The 12451-nt window shown below is 41.8% G+C and overlaps 1 protein-coding gene across 1 annotated transcript in view; it reads left to right on the forward strand.

Moving 5' to 3' along the window:
- MEI4 (meiotic double-stranded break formation protein 4) overlaps window positions 1–8589 on the forward strand; it is a 54861-nt gene extending 46272 nt beyond the window's left edge. Inside the window, exon 4 of the mRNA XM_064164048.1 lies at window positions 6176–8589. Coding sequence (XP_064020118.1) covers window positions 6176–6424 — 249 coding nt within the window. The 3' untranslated portion in view covers window positions 6425–8589. The remainder of the gene's footprint in view (window positions 1–6175) is intronic.
- Window positions 8590–12451: the final 3862 nt, after the last annotated feature.

Below are 12451 nucleotides of genomic sequence, written 5' to 3' on the forward strand. Positions count from 1 at the left end.
TATCACACAGGAAGGTTTTAATATCTCCAGAGAGGGAGACTCCAGCACGAATAAAGAAAAGCAGAATTTCAGATCTCATGGAAGAAAAGATCAAAACAATTTGAAAGTTTGAGGGGGGTATGATCTAAATTTACATATGGAATTGTAACTGATGTGAATTTTGCTTTAAACACTGAGAAGCTGTAAATCACTTTGGCAAGTGAATATTGACATGGCTAATGAGGATTGTGATTACTGGGGGAGAGGTTAGGGAAATATACACTTCAAATAACCAAAAGCCGTTAAAGAGAAATGCTAATGAGCTAAAAGCTGGATCTTGGATGATGGCAATTTTTTTAACCAAATACAGGCAGATTTAGGTTGGACATAAGGAGGAATTTCTTTACAGTGAGAGTGATAAAATACTGGAACAGGCTGCCCAGGAAAGTGCTTTAGGCCCCATCCGTAGAGACATTCAAGCCCAGACTCAATGTGGCCCTGGGCAACCTGAAACGGTTGGAGGTGTCTCTGCTGACTGCAGGGGAGTTGAGCAAAGTGACCTTTGAAGAGTCCCTTCCAAGGCAATGCAATCTGTGAGTATGCAAAATCGTAACAAAAAGATTCCTGGTAAATTCTTTCCATGCATGCCTAACTTCTTTGTAGAGATACTTATCAGCATGGTATTTAACCACTAAAGAGCAATTAGTGCTCTTTTATCCTCCTGGCTGCTTTCTTATACCATGGATATTGGTGTCTTTATCACATAGAGCTTGTTCAGATGCTTGTGGAGCACCCAGTTAAAAGAGTTTCCATGCTGTTTTGAAGAGGAATGCCTGTTATCCAAACGTGTAGAATCATAGAATTGTTCTGATTGGAAAAGACCTCTGAGATCATTGAGTCCAACTATCGACCTAACACCACCATGACAATTAAACTATGTCCCAGAGTGTCATCTCCACATGTTTCGTGAACACCTCTAGGGACAGTGACTCCATCACCTCCCTGAGGAGCCTGTTCCAACACCTGAGCACTCTTGAGGAAATTATTCCTAATCTCCAAGCCCCTGGCACAATTTGAGGCCATTTCCTCTTGTTCTATCACTTGACAGCAGGGAGAAGAGACTGACCCTCACCTCAGTGCAATCTCCTTTCAGGTAGAGAGCAATGAAGTCTTCCCTCAGCCTCCTTTTCTCCACTAAATAATCCCAGGTTCTTCTACTGCCCCCCCTCATAAAACCTCTTTTCCTTACCCTTCACCAGCTTCACATACCACACTCCAAAAAATTGTTTATGTTGTGTTGAGAACACAGTGCTAAGTAGCTTCTCAAAAGGGAAATGAAGGGAACAGAATTCCCTGCAATAATCACTCTTTGTTCATGAGATGAGAATGTATTGCCACACGAGGAAGCAGCTCAGCCACTTGGTACTTCAGTGGAATTTGAAACAGAATTTCACTGTTGTCAATATTTTATTAGCTTCTCTAATTATTTATTGCAATGTTGGGTCCAGAGGATAGCTCTTATCATATGACACTCTTCTTTGAGCCAGCAGTGTGCCCAGGGGGCATGGAAGACCAGTGGCACTTTGGCTTGCATCAGGAATAGTATGGCCAGCAGGACCAGGGCTGCCATTCTGCCCTGTACTGGCACTGCTGAGGCCTCACCTCAAGCACTGTGTGCAGCTCAGGGCCCCTCACTTCAAGAAAGTTATTGAGGTGCTGGAGTGGTTCTGGAGGAGAGTGGTGAGACTGGGGAAGGGACTGGAGGGAAAGGCTGATGAGGAGAGGCTGAGGGTGCTGGAGGTGTTCAGACTGGAGACGAGGAGACTCAGGGGGGACCTTATCACTCTCCACAACTGCCTGAAGTGAAGCTGTAGTCTCAGAATCTTCTCCCAGGCAACTTGTGACAATAGGACGTGGCCTGAAGCTGTGCCAGGGGACATTCAGGTTGGATGTGAGGAAGCAATTCCTGATGGAAAGTGTAATCAGGCACTGGAATGGACTCCCCAGGGAAGTGGTGGAATTGCCTTCCCTGGAGGTGTTTAAGGAAAGATTGGATTCAGGCTTGGATTGGATTGATTAGATCCAATCTCACCCTCCTCTCCCTCAGCTTAAAACCATTCCCCCTTGTCTTACTGCTAGTCAGACTTATGAAAAGTCCCTCTCCAGCCTTCTTTCAGGCTCCCTTCAGGTACTGGAAGGCAGTTCTAAGGTCCCCATGGAGTCTTCTCTTCTCCAGGCTGAACAACCCCAGCTCCCTCAGCCTATCCTAATAGCAGAGATGTTCCAGCCCTTACATTATCTTTATCCTTGTCTGGACTCTCTCCAACAATTCTATGTCCTTCTTACAATACAGACAGCAGAACTGGATGCAGTATGTGAGGTGAGGTCTCACCAGAGTAGAGTGAAGGGGAAGAATCATCTTTCTTGCCCTGCTGGCCACACTCTTCTGGGATTGCAGCCTGTATGTAAGGTGATGCTTCACAAACATAGCTGCTGTCTTTTCTGGGGGCACTGTCTGTGTGTGTGTACACCACTACCCACTTACACACTGGTGAGCAAGCAGAATGGGCCTGTTATTTGACTGTGCACCAGGAGGTCACAGTAAAGGTATTCCTCTATTCTGTTCTGCATCTTGGTACTAATTGCATCAATTAGTGCTGCTAAAGAAATGGATACACCTTTTGTTCAGGTTATTAAATGAGCTGAGAAGGTTAGTAAGCCTGGAGCCAGAAAATCATCTAGGCTGACTTTCCCCCTGGTTTTAGAAAAACAATATTTCAGACTTCATTTGTCCTCTGCAAAGCAATTACCTCCAAAAAAAATCCTTCCTCCTTGCCATCAGACTTGCAAGTTTCTGTTAAAAGCCAGTTTTGTGTGGCTAAAATAATTTTCCTTGAGTGCAGTAGTATTGCAGAGGGAAGAGAATTAGTTAGCTTGTGGTTTCTATTATCCATAATCAATTAGACAGTTACTAAGTTGCAATTAGTTGCACTTTTCAAGACCCACTGGAAGTAATACAACTGTTTCACTGCTTTGAAGAGCCTGAGGTTACAGGGATAAGTGAAGTGACATAATTTGCCTTTCTAAAACATTTTCTATTGATTCCTCGAGCAGCAGGAAGATCTGAGTGAATTTTCAGGCTCAGCTTTTAAGAATCAAAGCATGGGTTTTGCTTGTAAGTTTGTACTTCTGCTTGTTTGTACTACAACCATAGAACTATATCCATAGGCCTGGATCAGGAATGGTGTGGCCAGTAGGACGAGGGAGGTTATTCTCCTGTACTCAGCACTGGTCAGGCCACACCGTGAGTGCTGTGTCCAGTTCTGGGCTCCTCAATTCAAGAGAGATGTTGAGGTGCTGGAACATGTCCAGAGAAGGACAACAAAGCTGGTGAGGGGCCTGGAGCACAGCCCTGTGAGGAGAGGCTGAGGGAGCTGGGGGTGTGCAGCCTGCAGCAGAGGAGGCTCAGGGCAGACTTCATTGCTGTCTACAACTCCCTGAAGGGAGGCTGTAGCCAGGTGGGGTTGGTCTCTTCTCCCAGGCAAGCAGCAACAGAACAAGGGGACACAGTCTCAAGTTGTGCCAGGGGGAAGTATAGGCTGGATGTTAGGAGGAAGTTATTGGCAGAGAGAGTGATTGGCATTGGAATGGGCTGCCCAGGGAGGTGGTGGAGTCACCATCCCTGGAGGTGTTGAAGCAAAGCCTGGATGAGGCACTTAGTGCCATGCTCTGGTTGATTGGCTAGGGCTGGGTGCTAGGTTGGACTGGATGATCTTGGAGGTCTCTTCCAACCTGCTTGATTCTATGATTCTCTAACCAGTACTGATGAACAATCAGTCTATAGGTGTAGTTGGTGTTTGAAGAAACAGGTAGTCGTGTTACCTCTGCTTTACAACACAGTTTTGGTTTACTTGGACTCTAAAAGTATGCAAAGAGTTAATATTGTCCTTTAACATTTTCTGCTGTCTGTCATGACGAGAATGTCAATATTAAATTCTTGGCAGCAGCTTGTGAACTGCAGGTTTTACTTAACCAGGTTCCAGAGAGGCAGAACTGGAGTATGTGACTCTAGGGAGAATGATTTTCAGTAATTAAGTTGATTTTCAGGATGAGTTGCAAACTCAGCAAAATGACCTTTCTGCCTTGAGGCTTTGCAGCATCATAGCTTTGGTGTCAGTTGTTCCTGAGGTGAAAGGTTACCTAAAAGACATTATCCTGGGGAACTTTATAGAATCATTAATGTTGGAAAAGACCTCTAAGATCATCAAGTCCAACCATCAGCCCAGCACTGCAACAGCCACTAAACCATGTCCTGAAGTGCCTGGAGTCTACATGTGGTTGTGAATACCTCCTGGATGGTAACTCCACCACTTTGCTGGGCAGCTCGTTCCACTGCCTGACCACTCTTTCAGTAAAGGAAGGGAGTTTAGGTTTAAGAGCTACTAGTTCACAAAGTGAGCAATCCCTGAACCACTGTCTACTGCAGAGGTAGATAGCAGCAGCTTTGCCTGAGGAAAGTAACGTTCTGGCTTTTTGTTAGACTCCAGCAGAATAAAAAACAGACTGATTATAAAGACAACTATTTTGTAGCAAATGGCATATATTGTAAGGTCTACCAGTATGTGATTTAGGGATGAGGCTGTGGGCAGCCTGATCTAAGGTAGGGTGTCCCTGCCCATGGCAGGGGCGTTGGAACTAGCTGATCCTTTTGGTCCCTTCCAACCCTGACTGATTCTGTGATTCTATGGGTAGAGTGCTTTGATACTGATTCATAGACAGATGTTGAAGCTTAGACCCATCTGCTGTGTATCACAGGCCCCAAATGGTTGTTTTGGCTCACCAGAGCTTTTTGGTCCATTTTCTGAAGTTCATGATTAATTTTTCTAGCAGCTGTGATTTTTTACCTTTCAGTTCTGGTCCTCAATCTACTGTTTCAGAACAAGATCATCTCCTGTTAGTGGTAGATTTTGCTATTGAGGAGGGAACAGAATTTCATTCCAGAGAGGTAACTCTCCAGAGGTGTGGGGTTTTTTGTCTTGCCAATTATTCCATACATATGGCAGAGATTGTGGAAGCTTCAGTTTAAGTTGCTGTTTCCAAATATGGGACAGGTAAATTCTTATTAAAGCTGTAAGGCTTTTCATGAATTTGAGGTTGGCACTTGAGTACTGTGTGCAGTTCTGTGCCACTTGCCTCAAGGGAATTGAGGTACTGGAGCAGGTCCAGAGGAGTGCAACGAGACTGGGGAAAGGATTGGAGGGAAAGGCTGATGAGGATGGGCTGAGGGAGCTGGGAGTGTTCAGCCTGGGCAAAAGGAGACTCAGTGGGGACCTTACCGCCCTCTGCAACTACCTAAAAGGAAGCAGTAGTCAGGTAGGGGTCAGGCTCTTCTCTCAGGCAACTTGTGACAGGATGAGAGGACATGGCCTGAAGCCGTGCCAGGGGTGGTTTAGGTTGGATGTTAGGATGTGCTTCCTCGTGGAAAGTGCAATTAGCCACTGGAATGGACTTCCCAGGGAGGTGGTGGAGTCAGCATCCCTGGAGGTCTGTAAGAAGGGTTTGGCTGTGGCACTTGGTGGCATGGTTTAGCTGATATGATGATGTTAGGTCATAGGCTGGACTTGATGATCTTTGAGGTCTTTTGCAGCCTCAATGATTCTGTGATTCTGTTGTTTCATCAGTGATCTTAAGTGACAAACTGACTCCTCTCCTCTGCAACTGAGTCAGACTAAGTAGTCTTGGCTTGTCAATTTTCTACTGAAACTCAGAGTTTGGACCTGCTGGCTTTCTAGAGGAGTCAATTGAGTGGATGATTGTATTTGAGAGTGAAAAAAAATCTTCCTTTCCTTATTTTGTTCTCAGAAAATGGAAATGCAGCATTTCAAATTCCGTGCCTAAGACAAATTTTGCTGTTGTTGGTCTGTAGATCATCACTGTACTTTGCGACCTGGGGATAATTAGGTAGACTTCTGAACAGGAGGTTATGCTGGCATCTCATTTGGTAGCATGCTGGAGAGTGACTGGGTTGGCTGCTGTCACAAGAAGAAAGAGATTTCTTAGAAGTAATCATCCTGAGCATGTAGTCTTTCTGCTAATAGAAGCACTACTGCATGATTCCTTGAACTGTCATCTGAGACAGTGGACTGCAGGAACATTTTCACACCATGCTCACGTATCGATTTTTCTTTATTCCCAGCTCCAGGCCAAGTATGACATTACCCAGTATGAGAATATTTTCCCTTTGTGCATGATTCTGGAGCAGCTTCTTCAAAATGAGGCAGAAGAAAGAAACGTTTCAAGCTCAGAGTGTGATGAAGAAGGAAAAATCCAATTTCTGAAGAGCCTGGATCAAATCATTCTCCTTCTATCAGATGAATTCCCTTTGTTTTCTCTGTATTTATGGAGAGTGAGCATTCTTTTGAACTCAGCTCAAACAGCAAATTGATTAAACCCAGCAACCTACTTTTTTAACAGGGCATTTGTTGGGGGATTGCACGAGACCAATTTTGAGCCAGACAGGAAAATTGTTGTTATTGGAAAACATGTACTTTAAACTAGCATGCACCATGGCAGTTTCAGAGATAATGTAATTTATTTCCAATTTTAAAGAGAGAAGGAAAAAAAAATGTAATAATCCAGGTGCCTTTTTGAATAAAGGTTGTTTCTCACAGCAGGAAACAATATGTTGGCTTCTGTCTGCACAAGGGTAGGCACAATAGGCTTGATTCGCTCCGAGTTGACTGAGGATTTCAGGGGTTTAATATGAATACATTTAACTCTTTCAGTGATTGCTTTAAACCTTTCAGTTCAGGAATTAATGACTGTTGTTAAAATCTCCTTTGGACATTTGGGTATTATCTGCTTGTTGATTTTTTTTGTGTGATGGAATTTTATTCATGGTCATGAAGTGGCATATTTAAGAAATAATTTTAAGCATAAAAGGGCTTCAAAATACGATTTCAACAGTACCTAAACTGATGGATATGAATTCAGCAGTAACTAACCTGATAAATATGAGGTCAACATTACCCTAACTGATAAATATGAGTTCAGGAATAACTACACTGCTAAATATGAGTTCCAGCAATAACTAAAGTGATAAATATGAGGTCAACAATATCTCGGTTGATAAATACGAGTTCAACAGTACTTAAACTGATAAATACAACTTCAACAATACCTAAACTGATAAATATGAGGTCAACGATGCCTGAACCAATGAATATGAGTTGCAGTAATACCTAAACTCATAAATACAAGTTCAACAATACCTAAACTCGTAAATACAAGTTCAACAATACCTAAACTGATAAATATGAGGTCAACGATGCCTAAACTGTTGGAGTTCCAGCAATAACTAAACTGATAAATGTGATGCCATCAATATCTTAACTGACAAATATGAGTTCAATAATACCTAAACTCATAAATACAAGTTCAGCAATACCTAAACTGATAAATATGAGGTCAGCAATACCTAAACTGATGAATATGAGTTCCAGCAATATCTAAACTGATAAACAATATCTTAACTGATAAATATGAGTTCAACAATACCTAAACTGATACATATGAGGTCAGCAATATCTTAACTGATAAATATGAGTTCAGCAATACCTAAACTGATAAATAGAAGTTTGGCAATACTTAAACTGATGAGTTCAGAAATAACTCATAAATACAAGTTCAACAATACCTAAACTGATAAATATGAGGCCAGCAATACCTAACTGATGAATATGAGTTCCAGCAATATCTAAACTGATACATATGAGTTCAGCAATACCTAAACTGACAAATACAAGTTCAGCAATACTTAAACTGATGAGTTCAGAAATAACTAAACTCATAAATACAAGTTCAACAATACCTAAACTGATAAATATGAGGCCAGCAATACCTAACTGATGAATATGAGTTCCAGCAATATCTAAACTGATACATATGAGTTCAGCAATACCTAAACTGACAAATACAAGTTCAGCAATACTTAAACTGAAAAATGATTTCAGAAATAACTAAACTCATAAATACAAGTTCAACAATACCTAAACTGATAAATATGAGGTCAGCAATACCTAACTGATGAATATGAGTTCCAGCAAAATCTAAACTGATAAATATGAGGTCAACAATATCTTAACTGATAAATATGAGTTCAACAATACCTAAACTCATAAATACAAATTCAACAATACCTAAACTGATAAATATGAGGTCAGCAATACCTAACTGATGAATATGAGTTCCAGCAATATCTAAACTGATACATATGAGGTCAGCAATACCTAAACTGATGAATATGAGTTCCAGCAATATCTAAACTGATGCATATGAGGTCAACAATATCTTAACTGCTAAATATGAGCTCAACAATATCTTAACTGATCCAGTCTGACAAATTTAAAGCATAACTATAGTGACAGATGGCTTTAGTAAATACAAAATGGTGTTAACATTAGTCCTTATCATTTCCCATCCACTTCTTTCGTCAGAGGAGTTTTATGTCAGAAGAAAAATCTTTGAAATGCCACTCTTTCTCAGTGCTGTAGCTAATTTACCTTGTTAATTTGAATGCATTTCTTCCAGATAATAAATATTTGTTTCCTATATATGTAAAATATATTCCTACTAATCAAATGAGCTACTTTGGTAGTGAATTGGCTCCCCACAGAGTGATTCTTACTCTTGTTTAGACACTGTGCTGGTTCTTAAGCTTTGCATCTGGTATGTCTTATGAGAACTTCAGTTTAAGGCTTCTTTCAGCAAACTTGCTTTCAACAGTGATGTTACATTTGCAAAACAAGTGTGCCTTAATATTCACATGAGAAAATCAGTTATGTTCACTATCTGAAGGGGGCCTACAAAAATGCTGGGGAAGGACTTTTCAGGATATCAGGGACTGACAGGACTAGCGGGAATGGAGCAAAGCTGAAGATGGGTAGGTTCAGACTGGACATGAGGAGGAAGTTATTCAGCATGAGAGTGGTGAGAGCCTGGAATGAGTTGCCCAGGGAGACAGTTGAGGCTGCATCCCTGGAGGTGTCTAAGGCCAGGCTGTGTGCAGCCTGATCTAGGGTAGGGTGTCCCTGCCCCTGGCAGGGGGGTTTGAACTAGATGATCCTTTTGGTCCCTTCCAACCCTGACTGATTCTATGATTCTAAAGAATTAAAGTTAACTAAGTATGTCAGTTTGGTAGCCACTCAGGAGCTACAGTGCCATTTTCATTACTGCTTTAATTTCCTTGTTTTATAAAAGGTAGAGGATCAGTTCCTCCACCTCCTGCACTGCTGAAAGCAAGACTACAAAAAAAGGGAAAGAAAGAAAGAAAGAAAGAAAGAAAGAAAGAAAGAAAGAAAGAAAGAAAGAAAGAAAGAAAGAAAGAAAGAAAGAAAGAAAGAAAGAAAGAAAGAAAGAAAGAAAGAAAGAAAGAAAGAAAGAAAGAAAGAAAGAAAGAAAGAAAAGGAGCTGGCAGCTAATTAATATAATAATGTTAATTTTAGTTTTGTAAACATTCTGTATTCAGAAGTATTTTGTAAGGAACGGACACAAAACACAGGAGGAGTCTGTACAATAACAAAAGCTATATGGTTTCAGGGCTTCTGTTCAGAAGAACAATTTCAACACTAGATTGCACACCCCTGTGTGTTTGCAGATCTATTGGCAAACAAATATTTCTGTTATTAGTAAGACAACTCTAGCACAAAGGGACCTGTCTTTTCTTCTTTGCAAATTGTAACGTTTTCTCACCAGCAGCCTTCCCAGGCCAGCAGAAGAACAATGGATAGTTTGGGAGATACAGACAGCCTTGATGAGTTTTGATCTGCTGACTTGAGACGTGCTTTTTCACAAAGAGAGGAGGGTTTGTGTCTAGGGATGGAGTAACTGCATGGCACCTAGGCTCTGACAAGGTTCTGAAACTGTTATGCAGGCTTTGAAAGTGCTGGGGCAGAGTGAGAGTTCCCCTTGTGATGCTTTGCAGCAATTTAGACAATTTCTGGCTGGTATGAGAAGAGAGGACTCAGAATGGCTGTCTCATCAAACTAAAGAAATCTTGCAGCTTCTGCTTTTAGATTAGTTCTGCAACCCTTGAGCATGTCTGGCCTGCAGGGACAACTGAGTGGGCCGAAACATTTACTTCTCAGAAGCAGGAAGCCATACTCATAACTTGTCATCTGCAAACTTAGTGAGGGTGCACTCAGTCCCCTCATCCAGGTTAATAAAGATATTAAAGAGGACAGGCCCCAATACTGAACCCTGGTGATGATCCCTTCAACTTTCCTAAGTGCACTCTGATGCTTTCAGCCAAGTTTGTACAGCCAAAGGAATATTACGGAGTAAAAACTGGAGAAAACAACAGAAATTGAAAGCCTTGTAAATGGCTGTTATGTACTGGAAGAAAATAAAACATTGAAAGTAAAAGTATTATTACAAGGGGAAAACAGAGCCTGATCTGGTTTCAGTTAACATAAATGGGCTCCATTGATTTAGTGAAGCATTTACTTCTTGCTTCCACTGAATTCAAGTAAAAACTGCCAACCTGATCTTTTCTATTACCTTTTTCAACATATAAAATCACCAGGAAGGGTTTGCATCTACAGGAGGCTTTAAACACACTTTTATACCCCTCCTGAGGAAGATACTAGGGCATCACTGAGCTTCACAGCCCTTCACTGTGTCTTCCTCTGGAAAGTTGATATTTTTGGCCCTTGGGCATTCTGAACTTTGTTTTTCATACCAGAGAGGAGGAATACATCTTGAGCCAGAAAAGAAAAGAAGCAATGAAAGCTTCATTCTGTAGCTATTTGTTTTAGCAACTGGCTCCATTTGAACTCCTGTGGGTTTTTTTCTGGAGAGGGTATGTGGAGGAGGGGAGTGGAGTGGAAGGAAGAGGAGTAACTCCACCAGGACTCTCAGTACCTGCTTTCAGGACTTTGAGTTTTCTAGGATATGAAGATGCTGTGCTGATGCCTCACTGGTACTCGTTACTCATGTGGTAACGAGCCCTATCAAGGTCAAGGTTCTTCTTCAGGACTTAGAGATAATGGAGAATCTTTCACCTAATCTTTCAATTTATTTCAGTAGCCATCCATAAAAATGTTTCTGAGGGCTGAGATAATTGCACACTGACCTTACTCTGAGGCTGTCTTGTCCTCACAATACAAGGGAAAAAGGCAGATAAGAAGCACAAAACAAAACAAAGAAAACCCCAAATGACACAAACCCTGCTGAAACTTCTCCCAAAAAAGAGCAAACTCCCAGGCTCACAGGATGTTAGGGATTGAAAGGGACCCAAAGAGATCATCCAGTCCAACCCCCCTGCCAGAGCAGGACCAGACAATCTAGCTCAGGTCACACAGGAAGACATCCAGACAGGCCTTGAAAATCTCCAGAGAAGGAGACTCCACAATCTCGCTGAGAAGCCTGTTCCCCCTTGTGTTGAGGTGGAACCTCCTGTGCTGCAGCTTACATCCATTGCTCCCTGTCCCATCTCAGGGAGCAAGTGAACAGAGCCTGTTCCCCTCCTCCTGACCCCCAGCCCTCAGATATTTATAACCATTTATTGAATCCCCTGAAAGAGTGGTCAGGCACTGGAATTCATTGCCCAGGGAGGTGGCCGAGTCACTATTCCCAGAGGCATTCAAAATATGCGTGGACATGGCACTTTGGGGCAGAGTTTATTTGCCATGGTGGTGTTAGGTCAGTGGTTGGACTCAGTGATCTCAGAGGCCTTTTCCAACCAAAGCAACTCTACAATTCTAAATAAACCCTTTCTTTCAAAGGAAAGAAAGAATGTGTGGACATGGCACTTTAGGACAGGTTTTATTGACCATGGTGGTGTTAGGTCAATGGTTGGACTCAATGATCTTAGAGGTCTTTTCCAACCAAAGCAACTCTACAATTCCAAATAAACCCTTTCTTTCAAAGGAAAGAAAGAGTTGCATGAATGGATCATTTGAGTAGAGTACCTGTAAGAAGCCATGCAACACTTCACATGCTAAGATGCCACCATTAGAATATAGCAGAACAGATTCTTCTGTAGATCTTTGGTGCAGCAATTCGCTCTCCTGTTCACAAAGCAGATTGTCCTGCCTATATTAAAAGCTAAGTGAAGCAAAAAGAGAGCCTGTTCCACATGGATACCACTTGACTCCACATTCCTTGCTGCAGTGAGGCTTTGTTGCCCACATTTCTGTGTGATATGAATGTACACTTTGAAGCAGCATGCTTGGCTTCATCTTTTTTTTTCCCTTCTAATGATTATATAAACCAAAACTGACATCCAAAGCTGTATGGAGTAAACTGCCTATGAACTTCAGGATTCTGTTTGGCATTTCTAATTTTTTGCTCCAATGCTTATAATAATTTATGTGGTGGTGTGAAAGTCACTTAAGGCAGTAATTGAAAGGAGTATGTTAAAGAAATCCATCCCAGTCGTGTGTATCACCAGGATTATTTTTGACACTTTCTG

This window comes from Pogoniulus pusillus, chromosome 25 (genome assembly GCF_015220805.1).
Source record: "Pogoniulus pusillus isolate bPogPus1 chromosome 25, bPogPus1.pri, whole genome shotgun sequence".
NCBI classification, from domain to species: domain Eukaryota; kingdom Metazoa; phylum Chordata; class Aves; order Piciformes; family Lybiidae; genus Pogoniulus; species Pogoniulus pusillus.